The sequence below is a fragment of the Diorhabda sublineata genome, chromosome 4 (assembly GCF_026230105.1).
Source record: "Diorhabda sublineata isolate icDioSubl1.1 chromosome 4, icDioSubl1.1, whole genome shotgun sequence".
Classification (NCBI taxonomy): Eukaryota; Metazoa; Arthropoda; class Insecta; order Coleoptera; family Chrysomelidae; genus Diorhabda; species Diorhabda sublineata.
This window is the reverse complement of record NC_079477.1, coordinates 25,526,864-25,550,612: the sequence shown is the minus strand read 5'-3', so window position 1 is coordinate 25,550,612 and position 23,749 is coordinate 25,526,864. Positions and strand designations below refer to the sequence as shown.

The following is a 23,749-nucleotide window of genomic DNA, read 5'->3' as shown; positions in this document are numbered from 1 at the left end:
CTTAAAAATTAAGACTTTCCCAAACTTGTTGGTCTGCACGACATGATGCATGCTACAAATTAGGAAAATGATGATTGCAACGAAAATTTAGAAATAGCAATCCTAGTAATTGTTTGGAATGTAACTTGAGATTGTTTTAATCCTGTAAGTAAGACAAGGTGATTTATCATCCGTTTTACAGATCTATAGATAGTTCTCTGGCTTTATTTCTTCAAGACAAGGCAGACAGACGTATGAAGAAATGGCCAATGATAATCGTCGTACAAAAAACGAAAAAATTCAGCCAGATGTCTCAAGAAAAGTCGGGCACAAATTTTCATTGCCCTATTCTAGACACACTGACTATACAATTAGCCAGGCCTAAAAGTGAATATTAAAAACTTACGAAAATTTCAAATTTTTGGATTACTTATCTGAAATAGATACAAACGAGTAAAAAACTAGTCAATAAGTATCCCGATGATTTGGAAGAGACGTTAGGCAATGAATGTTTCAGTTTTCATTATCAACTCAGATTCCTTAGCAAAAATTTTTTTCAGAACGTCTCTTTATGGCGAACGGTTTCCTTGACACGTACAACGATCTAAAAATCTACAATCTCCTAAACCATACATTTTATAGAGTTAAACAACACATTTCTGTTAAAAAATCGATTGAAAAATTCGTTTCGCTATCTTTATACTGTACAGGTTGTCCCTGTAAAAGTTACGAATTGTAACCATTGGGCATGAGCCGCCCCTGTCCTTCAGATAGTAGTGTACAATTATTTATTCTGTTAAACACACTACAATGATATACGTAAGCATCCATTAAAAATTCATAATGTTCGAATGTATAATTTAGAAAATATACGTTCTGATTTTACTTTATAGTCCTATAACTCAGAAACAAGCTTTCGTATTAGAATTTTTTTGTAGCAGCATTATTCCATCTACTCACTCCATAAAAAGTCCCAATATACCCTGATTGATAAGAAATTTTCAAACAAGTTAAGTATTATTAAAAAAATATATATATTTATTAGCAAGCAAACCTAAATCCGTCTCTGTATATATTTGAACGTCAGTTAATCCTTAAGTTCAAAGAAATTTTCATCAAAATTGGTTTGTAAAGTCATAATTTCAATATTGTCTTATATTCAAATATTTCGAGTCCGATCCTGTTCTATTATCCTCTTCGTTTCTTTAAGTTACACGTAAAAAGAACTACAGTCTACCCGTGACACCTCAAATTTAATAAATAGTTTTTATACTTTTATTTTACTTGTTATATTTATATAGACGCAACATTCGTTTAATTTTATTTGTTGTTGATTATTTATTTGGAGATGTTACTACTTTGTCATTTGTATAGAGACCAAGACCGTCTGTTAATACTGCAAATAAAGTAATTTATAAATAATATCTATTATACATCAATTAACCAACTAAATTTTTTAGTTTTGTTTTGGCAGAAGAAGAATATAAATGTCAGAAATTATTCATTTACATTTGAATAGGCCTAAACGTTTGTTACTACAAAAATATGTCATTTTAAAAATTTAACATCTACGAAATAAGTATCGACAAACGTTTTATTTCGAACCTTTTGTTTCCTCCATTTTACTTTAGAGTAAGAGAGAAAGATACAACACCTGTGTATATCTGCAATCATAATTGAAAGTGAAAGTAATTGCTTTATAGGTTATAAATTTTAGTGAACTTTTGTCTTGTCCAAAAATAAATGAAATTGCGTTATTTCGTTGGTAAGTACTATTTTAATACAACTAAATTTAATGCTTATTTGTGAATAAAACAAAATAATCACTGGTAGTTAACACAATACTGTTTATGGACGTATTTTAAGTTATAGTAGATTATTTTCTTACCGAAATTGATTTAAAAACAAAAATATTATTATATTTTCAAGAATTTTCATAGTGTTAATTGAAATTTCAACTAATAAACAACAGATGTATGTGAATTATTTGTAATCACAAACAATGTTTTCAATTTAATCACTTCTAATACAGTCTAATTCATAAAATTTCTCTGCTTTTCAACTGATTGTTTATTTTGTCGAGTTTCTATTTACTCTTAGTCATTAAGTACATTCTGGTTATTAATTGTCGAATTTAAATAATAACAAAACAGTAAGAATTATGACATATTCCACACAATTTATTTAGGTTATTTTTTTAATCGATTTTTATTTTGTTAACACAATTCCTGCATACTACAGGATGACAGATAAAATTGGTATTTTGATGTATATGTTACGGATAAAAGAAGCCCATAATTGGATAATGCTAGTTTTAACCAGACATTTCATGTATTATCCAAACTCTGTGGGAAATACGCGAATGATCCAGTTATTTCTTGCACTATCTAGGTAATCCTTGATTTAGTTAAGGAGAAATTAGTAAACTACTTAGATGATACAAATTAAAGGTTAAATCGCAATCTTTTTTACTTTTCACGTGTAGTATAATATAACAAAAATTGATTTTAAAACGAATATAAAAACAAATGAATGTTTCTGGCATGTAATGCAAAGTTTTAAATAAACCATTGTAACTTCCTGGGTTATATTTTCATATGTCTTGTTATGATGTATTCCTCCGTGTCCTATTGCCAAGTGGATTTCGTGCAGAATATCAAAGATCTTCTCTTTTTTTATAAAATACCTTTTATTTGTTTCGCCATCAGCTACTGGAAAAATAATCCTTTCAATACTACCAACTACCCAAATATCAAATCTTTTTAATCGTCGATACTGTAGTGCCGATTTGCAGACTCTAAAAACTCACTAAATTGTGCAGAGCTCAGAACATGAATGTGTTTCATTACGCGATAATAAGCAGATCTTTTCGTTAAATCGCTCTTTAAAACAAGAATGCTTATCTAAATCAGTCGTCGTCCTGTCACCTCCAGCTCCCCAACGCGAATAAACGACTATTAGTGTTTTATCAAAAAAACATTGGAAAATTCTAGTTTTAACCGGTTAATTCTCGAAAAGCAACATACGTTGTAGTTGTATTAGAATTTACAAAATAGTCTTTTTTATCATTTATAGCTTTTTCGTTCTTATGTATGTGAACCATTTCTAAAAATTCTCTTTTTCGTGAATTAAGTTCCGTTCCAAGAATTTTTTAATCTTCATAATTTTACGCCCCAAAAATGGGGTTTCAAAAATGTTACCCAGTATAGCATTCATCTCATGGTAAACATTAATAATTATTTATCATACCAACCGATTCGGCAAACGTGTTTTGCCATATAAATTATATCTAGGAAATATTTTTTAGTACAATAAAAATAACTCACTATACGAGGTCTGGCTATTAAATAACTAGAGTACGCGCCTAGAGGGCGCCCTAGACGGGTGGGGTGAAAAACGAGTAGTAAATTAAGTCCCAAACCACGTGAAAAAAACTCCGAGTGCTATAAATTGTTGCAAGAGGCCAATGGAGACAATTCCTTATCTCGTGCGCGTGTTTTTGAGTGGTGAAAGCGCTTTTGTGAAGGCTGAGAGAGCACTGAAGATGACTAGCACCCAGGTCGCCCTGTGACTGTTTCAAATCCAGAAACAGTGCTCAATATCAACCAAATTGTGCGTGCAGATCGTCGAATGAGCATCCGGATTATTGCCCAGGCTGTCAACGCCAATAAAGAAACAGAAAAATTTTACACGAGGAATTACACAAGACAAAAGTCTATGCGAAGTTGGTGCCAAAAAATCTGACTCCTGACCAAAAGCTTTTACGTAATGGATCTGCTCAGATTTCCTTGAAAGGTTAGGTTAAATTGAAAGGGACCCGATTTGAGTCGATAAAAGTGTTGAATCGTCAGAGCTCCTAAGGGCACTCACCCAAGAAGACTTCCAGCACTGCTTCGATCAATGGAAAAAACGTATGGAAATGTGTGTGGCGAAGGATGGGAGTATATTGAAGGGGAGCATTCGAATGTAGAATAATTTCTATAATAAAACCCGTTTTCGTAACCAGTTTCGTGATTTAATAGCCAGACTTCGTAAGTAGATATGTTAGGTTAGGTTAGGGTAGGGATGTATTTATAATCGAAAGCGTTATAGACAATTGAAGTATGCTTCAAATAAATAATAATCAATAATAATAATCAACATCGGGCTCATACTGGAATGCTTGTGGAAGAAATAAATCTGATGTAAATGCCCGAAGAACTTGTTAGCGTTGTTGGTCTATTGACTACAAACCAGCGCCTTCCTTTTCGTTATAATTGTCTCTGTTGATTTCGTTAATCTCTTGCGATTGTGATTTACGCGGATCTGTATTGTTTTGTTGGATTTGTTCGCCTGATCTTCGTGCTCTGATATCTCGCATAACTCTAATTACTTATTGGTGTAAAACAGTGACTTGATATTGTATTCGTTTGCTTATTATTTGACTTATCTTTCACAATAATAGAACACGTAAATTTATTAAACACACACACATACACGTTTTTGTTTTGATTTAAAACTATTTGCAAAAAATGTTAAGTACAATATGTACAGGTACGATAATGGCAATTGTTAGCGGGAGCTCACAACACGTGTTTATTTACATGAGAGTAAAAACTGTCTGAATCAGTTATTAATAAAAAGTGAATAAATAATTATTGCAATAGAAATTAATAATAAATTTACGATGTGAGTAAAATTAACATGAGAGTTGTAGAGAAAAATCAAAATGATACAGAAACAGTCACTGCTACGATCGATACACAAACCTAACCAAAACAAATATGTCAGTAAGACAGGAGACGGACTTCGTTCTCATCCCTAATCCGTGATATTTGCTGGATGAGAGGTAAGAACAGTTGTTTTGGCTACAGAATCGGTTTTAAACATTTATACTCCATGTCTATGAACGTATTAAGTCTAATTGATTCCCTTTCAATCCATTACCAGCCTTTAACTCTAGTGAACTCTTATTTGTATGGATAAAAGCTTCCATTCCTCTTTTTACCTATACACAACAACTTATCACAAATGAAACACCTACCAACGATTTTATTTGATTCGATATATGAACAATATCACTAATAAGTTGAAACGATCTGTAGAACATGAAAAATTTTGAGGAAATTTCAATCTTACATCACTTTGGCGCAATTGCAGAAGAATTGAAAAGCCTATTTGTCTCTAATCCCTTAATTTTACTTAAAACTATAAGTATAACAGACTTTTAGCTGAAATTATATGATTTATAATCAGATCATTTTTACCAAGGAAGAATTGAAACTAAATTGGACTTTTTCAAGTTGCTGTAATTAGAACGATACCCCCGTTTACGAAGCTTCATATCCAGGGCTAAATACTGGGAAGCAGCATAAAGTTTTTAATAAATACTGATATACAGTTGAACATCGTAAATCCGGACTTCTAAAACGCGTAATTTCAAAAATCCGGACTGATTCGTTCGTATCGTAATTTTTAGATTCTGTATTTGACACTAGATGGCGACACTATACTTTTTTTTATTTATTGTTTCTTTACTATTACTTTTATTAGTGTTATTTCAACTGCTGGTTATAAAATATTTAATCTTTCTATTATTGTTATTTTATAAATGTTTTAGTGCAGTATTAAACGCGATTTTATTATATTTTAGGCATTATTATGTAATGCGATATGATTTCTCGTTATCGCGATAGATGGCGTCACATTCCATGATCTAAAACACGTAAAAATCTAAAATCCGAAACCAATCCTTTCCCAGCGATTCCGTATTTACGATGTTGTACTGTATTAGTTAATAGCAGGACCGGATTAAGCTAGTGGCTTGGGGGGGAGGGGTTCATGAGGCCCCAGATTTTTTGATGCGTTGATTCCACAAATCTAACGTATTGATAGTATTTTTTTAATTTTTTCCGGGATTCCAAATTCCTTATGAGGGCCCCAATAACAAAAACGCTTTAAACCATATATTTTGTAAAACGTCCCTTTGGGGTACTTGAAATTGGACAGCCCTGTTTTAAAACATGTTATAGGAAGATATTTCTCAGTTTAAATCAAATGCTAACAATTTGATTTTAATACAAATACATATAAAATGGTAATTGATTATAATTCCATCTTTAATAACTAGAATTTATTGTAATTATATTTAATTGAGATTATGCTACCTTGAAAAGGTCACATTCGTTACATGAATATTCTAATAAAACCTTGCAAAAAATTTATGCACAGATTTTTTTTTACCTTTTTGGAGCAAAAATTTAGTTTGTGTTCTGTAATGGAAAATAGGTTGAAGCACCCCGTACTTTCAATTGTTATTTATTCATTTATATATTTAACAATATCCAGTAAAATCGTTCTAATTTTATCCCTTCTTCTTCTTTCTAACTCGGATTCTGGGTTGTTCATTTTTGCGTTCTTACAAGTCTACTGTCTTCCAATAATTTTATGATTATTCCAGAATTTTCGTCTTTGTCTCACCCATCCATCTATGTCCTATACTAGGATGATCCCAGAACTACCTGGCCCAACAACGCAATCTCCTATTAGCTCCATACACTTTTCCCAGCGATATTCAATAAGTTTCATAATAAGAATCGTCAAATTCCTCAAAATAACCATCAACTGCTGATGACATCACGTCTTCATTATTGGAAAATCTTTGACCACCAAGTCATTTATTCAAGTCTGGGGAAAGAAAATAATCCAAGGAGGCTAAATCTTACGATGTGTGAACTGGTGCATTGTATTGATGAAACTATACTTTTTTCTTAGCCAAATGTGGCCGTTTTTGCTTCGCTCAAACGTGCTGTACGTTTGCATAATACTCGCCATTGATAGTTTTTTCTTCTTCAAGATAGTCAATGAAAATTATCGCACGCGCATCCCAAAAAACCGACGCCATAACCTTGCCTGCAGATGAAACGGTCTTTGCCTTATTTGGTTCTGGTTTCCCCTTTTCAGTCCATTGTTTTGATTATTTTTCTGTTTTTGGTGTGAAGTGATGGACCAAACACTCGATGGAAACATCTTCACGACGCTGTTTTTATTCCATTGTGTGGAAACGCGGCACCCATCTTGCGCACAGCTTTCTCATGTCCATGTACCTATTTTGTCAAGTGATATTTTTCAAGCAACTTCCAAAATCTCTAGGTCAGATCAGGTACTTCTATCCACGTATTCCACTTTGCTGTAGAGTTTTGCCTTTTTTTTTGTATACTTCTGAGTATTTTAATTCCGACTGTTCTCAACGTCTGTAGTGTCCTACTTGTATCTAGTTTTGTTTCTGCTGCGTATGTAATGATAGATCTTACAATCGTTTTATATATTATCTTGATTTTACTTTCGATATTTAGGTATTTTTTTGTTGTTTCAAACTATATTGTTCAGGCATCCCGCTTTCATTGTTTGTCCCCTTATTTCGTTGAATACGTTTCCATGGCTCTTACTCGAAGCATCATAAAAAATATAACAAAGTGTTGCAGCTTGATAATAATCAGACGATACTTTGATTTCTTATTGGGGTCACAAATTAGTGAATATATGTTTGCACTTAAGTGGTCACAGTGCAAAACAGGGCTTTGATACAGTCCAGGAGTTCGAATACATGAGAGTGACAAACGAAGGAGGGAAATCGACAAAAGGCTGGTTTCAGAAAACTAAACGTTTGGAGTCCAAAGAGGACTATTATTAAAGAATATTTTGAGTGTACGAAAAAGAGGAGGAGTGCAGAAGCAAAACGAACGAACGAACTCAGAGATCAAAGTACTGAGATGGGTTTAGTGGATAAAGCAAAAAGATTCCGTTGGATGGGGCATTTAGCCAAACTAGAAAATAATTAGGTGAATACATCCTTATTTAGAAGAGATGATGCGAAAAGGAAAAGAAGGCGTCCATGAAAAAATGGTTAGAAGCATGTAGAGAAGATTTAGAAAGAATGGGAATAGAGAACTAGCGTGAAGCAGCTATGAACAAAAATAGATGAAGAAAAGCAGTAGAGCGATTCCAAGCCTTGTGCCTATAAGGCCTGTTGAGCTGGTTTATAGATTATATTCGCAATCGTAGCCTTTGATACGTTTTATAGATTATATTCGCAGTCGTAGCCTTTGATACGTTTTATAGTGATTTAAGTGAGAATATGTAAAGTAGATAAAATTGTTTCTCAAATGTTTCCACGGCAAATACCGATTAGGATAGAAATTGCTACCATATTTTCAGATTTAGCTCCTAGTGACTATTTTTTGTTTCATAATCTTTAAAAATAGCTCGACGAAACTAGATGTGACAAAAAATTCAACTTGTCATTGTAATTAGTCATCAAAAGTATTTAATAGATTCCATTATTATTTATTAATGGCCAATTTCATTACGAAAACTAGAAATATTAAAGTTAAAAATTTGAAAATCTTACTGAATAACATATACAAGCCAACACGGTTTTTTCATCGTCATTAAAATAAAGAATAATTTTTTTAAGAAAATTTCGTCGGCCGTATTCCAGTAAAAGATTAAATTAATCCCACTCCTTACAAAACGTCTAGAATGGCTTTAATTGCCAGAGAACTTAGTCTTCACACTTCAAGAGAATGTAAATAGAGTTTCGTTCTCTGTGCAACAAAACCTGCACGCCGCATTATCTGCTAGGATTAGCGTCTTCAGGTGTTTGTTGAGGCATTCAGCAGATCTACTCTGGTTATAGTTACCCAGAAGAGTCTTTGCCTATCTCAGCCCCTGTAGGTTGTTCCAATAATTGGTTTTGCTCCTATTTACGCATTATCTGCTAGGTCTAGCGTCTTCAGGTGTTTGTTGAGGCATTCAGCAGATCTACTCTGGTTATAGTTACCCAGAAGATTCTTTGCCTATCTCAGCCCCTGTAAGTTGTCCCAATAATTGATTTTGCTCCTATCTAACTTCTTTTCCATTGCTTTGTAGCCGATACTACAGAAGGATTCAGGTCTCATTCTAAGTGCCACGCTTTCCATAACTGTGTGGAGAGGTGGGAGATTTAGAATCACTTCTAGTGCAGCTGTTGGGCAAAATTTCATGGTCCCGGTTGCACATAAACAAGCCAGTCTTTGTACCTTTGAGAAGTTGTTCCTCGTGATATTCAGACTAATTCTAGTACTCCAAACCACTGCCCAATATGTGATGTTTGGTCTCACAAGGGGTACAACCCCAATTCCTTCCTGCAAAGTTTCTGCACACCATTAGGGCTTTTGTGGCTTTGGTATGGCACTTTATATACGATAATTGGATTCTTCAACAACTTCTGTGCATTTTTAATTAAATATTTAACCTATCTCTTCAAATAAAACGTGGGAGATAGTAGGAACTGTAAGAAAATCGTCCAGCCTATTTTCATTTTTTGCCCAGTAATACAAAATATATAAATTCTAAAGAATTTAATTAGCGACGTAAATGCTAGAGAGCGTTGTTTTATACATTTCAGATATTGTTATTTCTCTTGACAATTAACACGCGTTTCGCTAACCAAGTTATCGTCTTCAGAGACGGAAGGGAAACTTTTTACCTCGCTGACGAGTCGATAGGACAGGAGTTTCAATTATTCAGCCTACAGATAAAAATCTAAGCAAGTAAAGTCTGGAAATCTGGCTGGCCAAATAAATAAGCTTCCACGTCCTAATCACCTATCAGGGTATGTTTGAACTAAAAAAAGGCGAACGTATTATGGAATAATGTGCCGGGCGCCATCATGTTCTAAAAGAAATGGAAATTCGTCTCTTAAAATGTCGAAATATCTTTCTCCATTAACTGTGTCCAATGGCTCAATCATTTGTCCGCCTTGAATTCCGCACCACAAATATACAGATCAATGATTCTGATGTTGAATCTCCCCTATCCACCATGGATTCGTTTAGAATTAGTACTGTATATTATGGCGATTTAATCTACCATTACATGAAATGTAACCTCATCTGTCCAAAAAAATTCTTGAATTATTTTAGGACCGTGTCAGTAAAAATAATCCTCGTCGTTTACACATTTCTCAAGATATCTCGGGACAGAAAAAAGGTATCGACATGTGGTTTTCGCTATTTTAATGTTAATTCAGTTTACTTTTAAAAGATCTGCTTAAAATTTCAACTTTTTTATTCAAAATTGTTAAGAGATATGTCAATATCTAAAATATAAGAAATAACGCCCTCTAGCATTCACGTTGCTATTCCTTAGAATTTATATATTTGGTGATGATTCATAAAAGATGTTTCAAATAACATCGAGTTTATAACAATCGCATAAGCAGAACCGGACTTACAAGCATTTTAAATAACAAGTTTCCCACTCTCCCCTACATCTTGTTTGAAGAGATAGACTATAATTCGTATAATGAAAAATGCGCAGAATTTCTTGAAGAATTTGAGTATTGTATATAAAATGCCACTTAATTGGGTAAATTTTTAAAAATTTTGCTTTTTTAATTTTATATTTTCAAATAGTGGTGGATCTAAAATTCTTAAAATAATTCCACGTGTTTTTCGAGCCCTTTTTTGTTACAATTTTTTGAAGCAGTAATATAATCCTAAACTTCTTTCTAGATTTTCATTTGACTTAAATTATATACACATTAAAGCAATATAGTATTGATTTTTGTTTATAAAAGTATTTGTTAGAGTGTAACTATTACATTGCACAACTTTTCATTGTATTGTACAAAATCAACGTGTTAAATTGTTTGATATTTATATAAATATATATATCAAACATTTAATTGGAACATAAATTAAATAGTTAGATAATGTCTACTAAAAAAACGACAACCTATTAAAGTTTTGAAATAATAGTTGCTATTGAACTTCAAATAATATCAGATAAAAAAAACAAAAATTTGTTTCAATATTTTTTTACAAACATAAAACTTACCGAATATTCTATAGATGAGGCACTTCTTTTTTTCAATTGGATAAGACAGGTCACTGATGTAAACTTTTTCTTCGGCCATGTTATCAAACTACCGAAAACTCTAAAGAAAAATTAAAACGAAACGAAAATAATTCAATATTGTCTCATTTCCTCCTAAACTCCGATCCAAAAACTTTGTAGGTCTCCCCGACCACCAACTTCTAAACACAAAATAAAAAGTGTTTCAAATTTTTTCAGTGGCACAGTGAATATATATTTTAATACTTATTGGTGCTTGTTAGTTAAAAAACAAATAATTAATTATGTTAATTTACATTTTTCGCTACCGAACTTGGAACGTTAGCGACAGAGAGCACGTGTTGAATTACTACAGATCGCAACAAAATGCAACTACTCGAAAAAATTGTTAACAGACCGGTATAGTTGGAAATTATGCGAGGAAAAAATGGTTTAGTGTTAGGTCAAGGCGAGATGATATGAATTAATTACTTAAATTGCGTTAACGTAAATCTACAGCCAGTTTAAAAACATTAACAATGGAAATCTTATTCATTAAATTGATTTTTTATGATAGAATATAATTCATTCGAGATATTATAACCTAAATGTTTAACACTAACCTTGTCCGTCACTAATACACTTAACATTAAAGAATATAGTAAGGGTTTAAAATCCATGATTAGTGGGCACAATAGTTTTTTTAATAAAATATAGGGGTACGTAATCCCTTGTCTGTACTTGTACTTCTTAGCTCGATTTGACTCACAGTTACAATGCTACAGTGTAAGTTTTTTTTCATATTGATTATTTTACCTCCGCTCAAGTCTCCTACGCTGTTAGAAGTTCCTTCATTTTATTCTTAGTGCTTTGTACACTTAATAATAGATGTCGCTCTACAACTTCTTTTTATATGCTATTTTTTATATAAAAAAACGTTAACTAATTGTTTATAAATTAAAGTATTTTTTTTATGTTCGAAAAATATTGATTCATATATATTCACTTCACATGAATTGACTAGAGAGGAAATTGAGAGAACAAGCGCAATTTTTTTCATTTCTATTATACTTTATTTTATTGTTTTGTAATTTTTTATTTTATTTAATTTTTTGTAAATTTGTAAGATCGCTTGATTCTTTGATTTTTATAAATTCACTTTAAAAATGATGGATTTTATATAGTTAAACATTATAATATACCTATAGAAAACTTTTCTCTGTGTATTCGCTAGGGGTATAAGTGAGGTTAGTGAAACACCAGAAAAAGATTGAAGAGTTCATAGACTATACGTAGAAGAATATTCAAAAAGTCCATGAAACTTAGTAAAGATACCAAAAAGAAAAAAGTGAGTACCATTTATTAGTTAGAGTGTTAATTGGTGAGGATTTTAAAATCTCGAATAGACAATTTTAGCTAGTAGATCCAATTTTTAAGGTTTTTTTTATGTAATAAACCAACTAAGAATTTATTTTGAACAACCAACTGAAAGAAAAAAAGAAGTAGAGTGTGTGACTTTACTTAAAAAAAATGATAATACAAGGTGAAGCTAGTTTTCAAAATGTATACAAATGGAAACAGTTTTTCTGTTTTAGCTAGTGGATCCAATTTTTAAGGTTGTTTTTTGGCTTACTAAATCAATTAAGAATTTATTTTGAACGCCTAACAAAACAAAAAAGTGGGTGACTTTACTTAAAAGGAAAGAATAATAATACAAGGTGAAACTACTTTCTAAAGTGAAGTTTCAAAATGTATACAAAGGGAATCAGTTTTTCTGTTTCCTTACAGAAGTATTATGGTAAGAGACTTTAGACACTTTATAATAATGTATCTTTTAGTTTTTTTGTGAACTCTGTTTTTATCAAATTTCGAAGCTATTACTCACTATTTAAATTAAGACTCAAGTTTGCCTTTATTGTAGGTATTATCCTTTTTACTTCAATTAGATAGTAATTGCAATTTGCTTAAATATTGATTGTTAAATACCATCAAAACAGAGGGAGTTAAATAAAAGTACATTGTTCTTTGCAATTTTTATTAAATTTCTTAGTTTATATTGGCACAAAGAAAAAAATAATCACATTTCACATAATATGACTATAACTTATTTAAAAAAAGAAATATAACAATATAATCAAAAAATTACAGATTTTTAAAATCATAATAAATTTCTTCACAATCACAAAGCTTTCACACTTTGAACTATTTCTATATATACCTTAATAAAAAACTATTTGTAATTTAGTGATACAATTGAATGATATATATTGGTAACTACATAGGAAAAGCAACACTACAGTTGTGTTCTTTTTGCATGAAATCTCAGATAATTTGAAGTTCCATTTGATTTGAGTCAAATCATATGAATTACCCCTTTTACTGCTGCAACACCACCTTTTATTTTACAGAAATAAATCAGTTCAGTTATTTGGTAAATAATAATTAAATAGTTTGAGGGTATACTTACTTATTTTTTTATTAGTGCCTAGTAAACCTGGTTATTAACATTGTGGTTTAGATTTGCGAATTTTTTTTTTTTTACTTTTTTATTGACGAGTGAATTTTGGGTTAAAATAAAATATATTTTAAACAAATGTCTCAGTTTGTCATTTCATTTGACCTACCATATCAAAGAGAGAACAGTTGAGCTGATGTTATCATCTCAATTTGGAAAAAATCAGATCATTTTCAAAAGGAAAGCTATATACTAATTGCAGTAGTGACGTGATAGAACCTCTAAAAAATCTAAATCTTCATGCAAGAAATGAAACATATATAAATGGAAGTATTAGCAATAAAAATATACTTAAATAAAAAAATCCTTGTGTAGAAAAAGGATATCGAAAGCAAAGTTATTATAAAAATTCACTAGGAGGAAGCGAATAACCAGATTATTCGCTTGAAATCGATTTTAGTTTATCAAAAGCTTTGATTGGCACTAGGAAGTTTATTATTAATAAAAATAACATGGAATATCATAAAAGAAATGATAAAAAATTTATTAATAAAATGTAATTATTGTAATATGATTAGATCTATTGGTTGAAATAAATATTTTTATTTATTCCACTAGTAAATCAATTTTATACGGTTCATAAGTTTGTTCAATTATAAGGTGATTGTGGGTACAAAAATATAATTTTGACCCTTAGAAATAGTTCAAAAGTGAGAAGTACTGAAGATTTATCTCGTAAAAAAAGCTATAGTAACTTATATAAAAGTCTTCTAAAAAGGAATACAATGTATATATCTAAATATGGCGATATAGGAATAACTTATTTTAAAAGGAATGTCGAAAAATATATAAAATATGCTAAATATATGTATATATATATAAATACTTTTTTTCAAAATCACATTCATGTTTGCCTCATCAACATTTTTTTACAACATTTTAAGAATTTAAAAAGTAAAAACAATCTATAAAAATGTATTAACACTGATATTTTTTTTATAATTAATTTTATATAACTGCCAATAGAAAAAGCTTAATTCAACTTGTGTTAAGGTCCTTTCATATTTAGGAGAGACCTAACCACAAAACTTCAACAGGAAAAGAAAGTTATCATATTTTTTAAAGAATAATTATCTGTATTATTTGTTGTTGATAAGAGTATTAAATAAATCAAAATTTCAGTGGATTCTAATAAAAAAACTGAAATAAATTTTATTTTTCTTAATAAATTAGAAAACAAATTATTTCAACTTTGATTTCTGTTTAAATTCAAACTATTTCATTTTATTTTGTAAATTTTATTTGGCGCATGATACATTAGAAGTATATGAATGTGTAGTATGTAAGAGAACTCAAAATTCTCTAACTTTTCATTTTTTACAGTTCAACCCTGCTTGGCAAAAGACTAACCTTTTTTTTATATGTGGCAAATAGGACGAAAACTTGTATCGATATAAATTGTTTTCTAAAGCTTATGGAGAAACCGATGCAGATCCCAAAATGTAATTCAGAAATTGAAGGGTAACTACATGTATGGAAAATTTGTGGAACAGAATTTATCCCTAAAAACTCATATTTTAAAAGAAAGTGACTAAGCAATTCTATTGCAGTTGTGTTTGTCTTTAGGAGAGATAATTTTGGAAAACTGAAATTAGTAATTTTCAAAATATTGTATCAGCAAATATCACAAATTGAATAAATATATAAATTTGTAATAATACTTTAAAAAATGTTGATACAGTGAACAAAAGCAACTAATAAATTGTTCTTAGTCATGCTTAAGAATATATATATATAGAGATAAAACAAACAATTGAATGAATACTAATAGTTTGTGCTTTTAGGTTCCAGTTTAGAGCTCGGTCGTCATGTGATTCGTTAAAGCTTGGACACGTTTTGCGTTACAACTTTTACATAAAATGTGACCGTCTAATGGATAACAACCTCTACCTTCTGCTTCAGATGATAAAACTAAGCCACAATCCTACAAAAAAAAATTCAACATCCAATTAGTCAGCGGGAAAAAATATTTGGTATACTCACTTCGCATTTATAGCACTGTACATGGAAACTGTGATCTAGTGCTACTACTCGTACCGTTTCTTCTTCGCCTGGTTCAGGCATGATTGGTTGTTTACAAACCCAACATTTCGGAGCGAAAATCCTGAGAAGTAATTTGAAGAAATAAGTAAATGTGATTTGTATATTAATTTTTACTCACTTATGAAAATCTTCGATGCAATGGACTCTATTGGAAGCGTCGACTGTAAAAGGTATACCATCAAGGCTCTTTCCGCAAACAACACAACAGAAACATTTTGGATGGTATGGTTTACCCGTCGCTCTTAAAATTCTATCCAATATAGGATTTTGACAAACGCAGCATTTTTCCAAAGTATTCTACGAAAAAAAAATATAAAATTATATATGAAACAGAGTTTTTATTTGAACATTACTCACCAAATAATCTTCCTCGCAATACGGTTTACCATTAAGTGCGTAGAACGGTTTTCCTTGCAAGTTGATAGCGCAATGATGGCACGTGAAACATTTTGTATGGTACAGTTTATCCATTGCAGTACATCCGCTATTCTCTCCAACAATCTTCAAAAATAAAACAAAAAACAAGGATGAAAATAATAGAATATAACTAATTATTATGAAATTCTCATACTTTTTCTCCACATTTGACGCACAATCCAAAGACGTCCTCTTGATCCAGGTCGCTTTCCTCACCGCCTCTCATTCCTTGCACCAAGAGATCAGTTAAACTGTCAACTTCTTGTTCTTTGTTATGTCCTAAACGACTAACCGATTGACTGGGACCAGTCGCAGTACTACTATTACCACTAACGTATGGAGCATATAAAGAGTAATTTGATCGAGACGACATTTGACTTGGAGGACGTGGATTAATCGGTTCATAAATTGATTCATAAGTAGATGAAGCCTAAGAAAAAAAAATCAATGTATAAAAATGTGTTAATTTCATATTGTATGTTAATTTACATGCTTATAATACGAAATTTTATATACAACGGTTATAAATAGACAGACGTATAATCAGTAGTTTATACAGGTTGTATTCAAGCAAAAAATATGTCCATCTATCTTAATTAGAATTTTAAGCAAAAAACACGCACACCTATTCGAAATATTTACCTGAGATATGTCCCCAAATCCATACAAAGAATCGCTGTCACCATACTAATTAGCAAAATAAAAAGCATAATTTAGAAAAGGCACTAAGCACTAAAATTATGTTATTTAGAGCAGAAAATTATTAATCTTACGACTGTAAACTAAGGAAATTCAAAGAATTTACTGTATTTAGCTACATTGTATTAATATTCCTACTTAATAAAATGTTTATTATCAACATCAAGACGTACCTAGTTCGAATGGTTTGTTAAAAAACAATGATCTCAAAAGTTTAATACAAAAAAAAATGAAATTGAAACAAAACTTGAATTCGCCGCCATTTTACAGTTAATATTTAACCCTCAAAAAGAAAATGACAGCTGAGAATTGTTATAAGAAATATTCAAGAGTTCATATATGTAATAATACTCCAATGGGCAGTTGGTATGGGAAAGAAACGTTCCTCCGTTACGGTGCCGACAATATTCATTTTCTATTTCTTTCGAGATACTTTATCTATACTGCGCACGCTTCATGCGCGCAAAAGATGCGCAGAACTAACTGAAGCGCTCGGAGGAGAGAGAGAACGATACACTATTTGTTGGAAAGAGGTATTTGAGCTTGTTAAAACGAAACCGAACTGCTAGTAGAGAAAGAAAAAACATGAATTTACCACTATCGTGATGTGATTTTCATTCTCTAACTTAATTAAAATCAGACCGACACAATTTATGGTTTTATGAAGTTTTAATTACTTTACAAAATAAATTCAAAACACAAGCGCACTGGAATACGTGAAGTAGAAATAAAAGTCAACATGACAGCACTTTAAAATGTCATTAACAAGACTGCCAACCATTCATAACGAAAACCCGCAGAGAGCCGCTACAAAAATAACTGTAGAGTTCGGATTCTTCAACATATCTATCTCTCTCTATTATATTCTAATTAGATCGCCATGACGTAAGGTTTCCATATATGTAATACTCCTATATGGACAATATTCATTTTCTTTCTCGTCCGGGACACTATCTATACTGCGCATGCTTCATGCGCGCAAAAGATGCGCAGAACTAACTGAAGCGCCCGAAGAGAGAGAGAACGATACACTATTTATTTCACTTAGTCGGTACACCTTCCACATATAGGAACTGTCCAAAGTATTACATATAATAAGGTTTCGAATTGAGGAAATGACAAAGGAGGATTTTATCCACGACTGTTGTATAATTACTCATTATAAGTCTGCTTTTTCGACCTTAAGAATGTCCATTAATCACGCACGGCATTATATTGTTTTGTTACAAAAAAAAAATGTTTCTTATAATTTTATCATGTAAAATTTTCAAATTGAAGCACCTTTTGAAACAATATAAATGTGATTCCAACCTGTCAATATGAACGTATATGTGGATTTCTCGGTATTTTAATATTTTATGTCAAATTATGTTAAAAAACCAACTAAAAAGGATAAAAAAAATGAAAATGTAATTTCCTTAACACCACTAGAAATTAGAGGAGCTGTTGAATAATGAAATGAAAATATTAGTGTTTCTAATAATGTGGCAAAACTTTCCAACAAAAAACTTCAGCAAAAATATTTAGTAGTCGTGATAAAATATAGTATTCTACTCGTGTAAAATGAGTTATTATTCATTCGTCAATAATAACCTCCATTTTAAAATAAAAATGTTTCACTACGGCAATGGTGTTTTAACATCATCAACTTTAGACCATTTTAACAATAAATTAGCTGTTTTTGATTAGGAGGTTGTATGAAGCTTTTTGTGAAATTATTTTGGTATTATTGGAATTAATTTGTGACAATGGTCTTTTGTTATTTTAAAATATGGTAGGAATATTGTCAGAGACAAAATTAATTTCTATCACCTACCTGCAATTATCAATAACCAAAATTAAAAGAAGTTAAATGAACGAAGAAGAGAAAAATTGAAAATTATAAACAGAAACCAAAATAAAACATTTTTTATCAGGTATGTGCTGTTTTTATATCTTTACATTTGTCTTAATGAATTTTCTTATGATTATAGAAAAACCTGATTTATTAACTGATAACCTGAATTGAGGTTATATCCACTCAAGTCTGAATCACAAAAAGTAAACGGGTCTATTATTGTTCACAAGGTCTATTTTTTGTTGGTATTTAATTACAACCTTATCTCAACCCCAAAATTCATAAGTACTCTTATTTGAGTCTCAATATTTTAGACATAGAAACAAATCTAAAACAGAAAGAAGCGCCTCAAAAGCTTTATGAAAATAAGCTAAAAATAAATAGTCTCAACGTTTATTTACACTGCAAAGACTTTTTAAGGATATATACATGGGAGTAGTTTTTTAATCTTTTTAAGTATGAAAAGATGAATTTAAAATTTTTAGAGACACTGGAGCAGTTGCACACATTGATAGTAGCTCAAATGTTAATATCGGTGCAGTAAATGAGAGCCGGAATATCACTGAAGCATAATGACCATACAAAGTGAAGAAAATTCATAGAAAGCATTGTGGAATATCAACAAGTGGAAAAAAACTAATTGATGAACCATTTTTGCACTTGAATGGTTTCGTTAATTCTATCTTATGTACTTTATGATTAAATAAAAAATATTAATCTTAAGATTAAAAACTTTATTTTCTATTTTATTCGTATTTTGTTTAATTCTGGAAAACTTATTATAAGGAATTGATATTAAGAAAAATAAGTTCAATTTATAGAAAAATCATTCACAAAACCTGAAAAGTTAAAGGACCTATTCGGGGTGACAAATACATCAACAGATGGAAATAAGAAAAAGATATAGAACAATGAATAACCCAAGAAAAAACCATGAAATTTAGAAAAAAATTATTATAAAATAATGATATAGAACTACTGACAGCATTTGTAAATGTTAGATAATAAATTCTTTGAATTACCTTAATTTCCAAAAAGCAAATGTTTCATGATTACTTTTAGATATAAATATATGCCTCTTAACAAAACTTGATTATTTTTAATTCAAATTTCGATATACTAATTTTTTGGTTTACTAGCCACTAATGGGTAACTTACCAGGAGCTATAAGCAACTAAAAAATATTTATTGAAGTTCTTGCTTTATCAGTTTCTTTACCACTTTATTTACTTATATCATTATTAATAATCTTATTATATCTCAGAATCTATAGAAATAAATATCTCCACCTAAAACTCCCAAATGGAAAGAATTTCCATGACTAGTTATCTTAATTTATTGCTGACAGACTTGTTGAAGCATGAGCAGATAAACCCTTCATAGGACCTGAACCCTTCTGTGGTATAAGCTACAGAACAATAGAAAAAACTTTGGAAAAGATGGTATATATGGGTAAAACCACTTACTGCGACAGTCTACATGGGTTGAGACACTCCTAAGAAATTATAAACTGAAAGTAAGTAAAAACAACATACAAATACTAAAAGAAGTCCTATTGGGGCAAGGTCGACTCTGAAGATATTAGACTTAGCAGATAATGCAGTGAACAGATTCTATAGAGCAGAATAAAAACCTTTATCTACATTCTCTCAAAGTGTGAAACACTACAGAATATCTGGGAGTGAATGAAATAAAAGATAAAGATCTTTGGTAGGTACAACCATCCCCATTGTAAACTTTCTAACGGTAAACACTCGGTTCTCCAGTATCGCAGAAAGAAAGGAGGCACGATAGACAGTTTGGGTGACGGTGTATATGAAACACCAATATATACAAACAAATACCTTAATTTCGAAGAGCATTAAATTCCCCCCAAAGTCCATCAAACTCATTTTTTTACATGTACTGAATACCGAAAAAAGATTTTTTTCCAGATATAAATCACCCTAATGTAAAGTCTTGTATATATTTTCATTTTGGAAAATTCATAAAGTGGAATTTATAAAACTAAACCAATAGACTAAGAAAACAAAATACTTGTTATCAATATAATTAAAAGTTTCCAGATTTCAGTTACTAAATAATCAATATTTAAATGATATACTGAAATAAATATAATAAACAAAATTTTACTAAAACAGGATAATATAATTTTCAAATACTTTCAGTTAACCAAAAAATAGTTTACCAAAAAAGTCAAGTTTTTGAAAAAAGCATTTATATTTAATTATCTGCAATTTTAATTAGATAATTACCTGAGATTCTATACTGTAATTATGAAAATCTTGTCCTGGCTGAGTGGCTCTTCTAAGCTCACTATAACTTGAACTAACTGGTGAAGGAGGTGGTAGCAAATCTTTCGGAGGTGGTGGTAAGTTAGTATTTACAGAACAAGGTGCATAATCTGATAAACCTGCAGTTATATCCAACGGTGGTGGAGGTGGAGGCAAATCATCTAAAAATATCATCAATAATATAAATAGAAACAAATTATTTAAAAAAATATATATTACCACCACTACAGTAAGCGCTGTTACTAGGAGGTAAATTACTGTAAACATTAGCACCATCTCTGGGTGGATGTACAAGATTGCTATAAATTAAACCATCCTGATTTCTAGAAGGCGGCATCTGAAAATTTAATCAAAAAAAAATATTTTTCAGCTTTTCTAGATCGATAAAAATTTACCTGAATGTTACTATAAGTTACATTTTCACTTTTTGTATAACCTTTCGGTCCAACACTAGTTCTAGATTGGGAACCATAATCATTTGGTTGTTGTATCGTCGAACCATAATTTCCTAAAAGAAGAGTTTACAGTATAAAACCAGATTAAATTGAAAAAAAAATAATAATTACCTTGTCTTGATATTGATGAAGTACCACTCATAGCTGAAGCACTCCTTGGCAGATTAACATACTGCATATTCTGATCCATATATTTTGGTACATTAGCATAGTTGTTATCTGATCTCTGCTCCCCGTATCTGCTATTTAAAGGCAACGTTGGCGCGTTGGAATAATGAGTTTGTGGACTTTTAGGTTGTATGTTTGAATAAAGTTGAGTTCCAGGTTGTAATCGAGACGAATAACTTGGTTCTACTGGTTTTTTCAAAGGATAAGATTGGGGAATCTGAAATACCAATAAATATTTTAATAAAAGAGATATTTGGTAAATAATTGAATCTGGTATATAAAAATTGAGATCTGTATATTAATAATTACCTGTGGTTGTGTTTTTTTGGGTTTCGGAGGGACCGCGGGTCCCGTTTTCTTTCCGGGACTACCCCCTACAGGGGTTACTCGAAGATCAACTTTGTTCATAAGTGCCAATTTGGCTAACTGTCTATCTAAATCGTCCATTTCGATAAACACTGTAATTAATACTAAAAACAGTTCCTTAGCAACAATTTATTATTGTAAATAAAGTCATAAAATATTTGTTTTATTTATATATATATGATTTTAACCTTGTACCCTTGATGTTTTTCAAACAATCTGCCTGTGTATGTTATTAACCTTTTTGTTTTCAAAATCTATTTGTTAAGTAAATGTTATTCATATGTCACATACGAGGAGAGGTCTTAAATCCTCCAAAACTTGTTTCAGTAAAGCATTCATGGATTTATTATAGAATTAATGGGGTCATACTAGCCCTTAAGTCACATATTAAATATCTCTGGGTGACCTTTTATTATAAAATTATAATAACAAGCCGACAGCAATGGATACACAAGGCTCACTAATATTTTACACCTATGGCTCGAAAATAGAAAAAAATAGGGGAGGGGTAGGAATATATGGTTTAGGAACAAGCTCGCTATTCCAATGGGATTGAATCAAAGCTAGTATGAAACTGCATCGAATCTCTGAAGTCGATAAGAGTTAACAACAAAGTAACCTAGCCACAACCTTTCATAAGTTTCCTAAAAAATCATCAAGTCATGATCATAATGAAGTGGGAAAACGAGAAGAAACCAGAAACAAGGAATAAGACCCCAGGTCTGAAACAATCAAAAAGATTTCCTATTCCACCAACCAAAAAATTCCTGTCATTGAACAAAAACGAGCCAAAAACATCAGAAAAACTCCCGACAGCACTTTTTGTAAAGAAACAAAGGAAATAGCCGCTCTCCTCCTTTGTGAGGCAAACAAATACTAAAGTATTTTCACGCAAGATTTTTAAAGCCAGAAGAGGTAAGCCGCATAGTCCTCAGACAGTGAGTCCACTTTGCAAAGTCGTTCCTGCCTAAGTCGTTAACAGTCCGGTGTACACAATAGATCAATAGGTCTAAGTGTTAGCGATGTACATTCAGGACATTACGCCCCAGCTCATCTAATCTAATATACATATGATTGTAACCTTGTACCCTTGACGTTTTTTAAACAATCTGCCTGTATATCTGTCGTTTGTATACATGCGAGGACATGTCGCAAATCCCTCATAACCTGTTTCAATAAAGCATTCATGGATTGATTTTAGTTAAGTATAAATCCCCCCAAAAGAGATAAAATAGATCTTTATACTGTAATTTTTTCATCAAATTAAAAATAGAAATACTAGCATATAATGTGAGTTACTTTCTCGCAATTTATTACCTTTATTATATGGTATATATGTAAAAAAATTAGGTTATGTTTTAATCTTGATAAAGAAGTTTTTATATACTTTGTTTAAAGATGGACATTTTAAACAAATATCTTTTATAGTATATATTTTAGATTAAACATAGTTTCTCGAACCATATTGTACGTTTTTTAAACTATTGTACTCTACAAATTGCAATAAAAAAATAATAATGATGTATCAAGGACTTGAGTAAATAAAAATGAAAAATTGTGTCGATAGTCTTTAATTACAGTAAACTTACCAGTTCTTGAATAAAATTATATTTAACTTAACTTAAACTACATGTACTCCACCCAAACAAAAGTACACTACTGGGATTAATGCTTTCTTCAAAATCCCGAAAGTAGAAGTGGTAAATATACCTCTTATGACCAATATTAAATTGGACCACTCAACTAATGGTCCATCTTACGACTTAGAAGTAAAAGAAAATGTATATGGTCTACTGTATTTTAATCTTGATGACTTTATATGCTTTCCTAAAATGGAAATATAGGTATGCACTTATCACCGTGTCAGATTTATCATTTTATCTAATTTATTTTGTAACTAGACTGAGTCATTACAGTTTCAAGAAATTCTTTGTTTATATGCTTACATGGGAATATTCTTATGACATAATTTTTAGAAATTTTACAAAAAATATTAGAATGCCTTCAAAAATTAATTTTATTTTTGTACATGTTCTAAATTAATATAAATATTCAAAAAACTGACCTGTTCAATGCTATCAATTAAGAATTAGTCACGTTGAATGTCAACAGAGGACGC

General features: G+C 30.9%; 2 protein-coding genes and 1 long non-coding RNA gene across 9 annotated transcripts in view; 1 reads left to right on the top strand and 2 right to left on the bottom strand.

Moving 5' to 3' along the window:
- LOC130442633 (sialin) overlaps nt 1–11,599 on the bottom strand; it is a 45,517-nt gene extending 33,918 nt beyond the window's left edge. Inside the window, exons 1-2 of the mRNA XM_056776928.1 lie at nt 11,460–11,599; nt 10,840–11,039 (exon numbers count right to left, since the gene is read on the bottom strand). Coding sequence (XP_056632906.1) covers nt 10,840–10,918 — 79 coding nt within the window. The 5' untranslated portion in view covers nt 10,919–11,039; nt 11,460–11,599. The remainder of the gene's footprint in view (nt 1–10,839; nt 11,040–11,459) is intronic.
- On the top strand, nt 1,646–14,798 carry LOC130442634 (uncharacterized). 2 transcript variants are annotated; one of them, XR_008909789.1, is made up of 4 exons: nt 1,646–1,744; nt 12,071–12,184; nt 12,432–12,634; nt 14,675–14,798. It is a non-coding gene; the product is annotated as an uncharacterized LOC130442634 (long non-coding RNA). The 2 variants fall into 2 exon arrangements; XR_008909788.1 differs by lacking the exon at nt 1,646–1,744 and having other exon boundaries at nt 11,807–12,184.
- On the bottom strand, nt 12,858–23,737 carry LOC130442632 (thyroid receptor-interacting protein 6). 6 transcript variants are annotated; one of them, XM_056776922.1, is made up of 13 exons: nt 23,696–23,727; nt 23,220–23,457; nt 21,574–21,734; nt 21,208–21,481; nt 21,037–21,149; nt 20,861–20,978; nt 20,603–20,802; nt 16,454–16,498; nt 15,966–16,241; nt 15,752–15,895; nt 15,513–15,691; nt 15,335–15,455; nt 12,858–15,275 (listed from the first exon to the last, which is right to left on the bottom strand). In XM_056776922.1, the coding sequence occupies exons 3-13, from the start codon at nt 21,709–21,711 to the stop codon at nt 15,144–15,146; spliced, it is 1,740 nt and encodes a 579-aa protein (XP_056632900.1). In that variant the 5' UTR covers nt 21,712–21,734; nt 23,220–23,457; nt 23,696–23,727; the 3' UTR covers nt 12,858–15,143. The 6 variants fall into 6 exon arrangements, with proteins under 6 accessions (XP_056632900.1, XP_056632899.1, XP_056632902.1 ...); XM_056776921.1 differs by lacking the exon at nt 23,696–23,727 and adding an exon at nt 23,577–23,692; XM_056776924.1 differs by lacking the exon at nt 23,696–23,727 and adding an exon at nt 23,577–23,692 and having other exon boundaries at nt 21,574–21,722.
- Nucleotides 23,738–23,749: the final 12 nt, after the last annotated feature.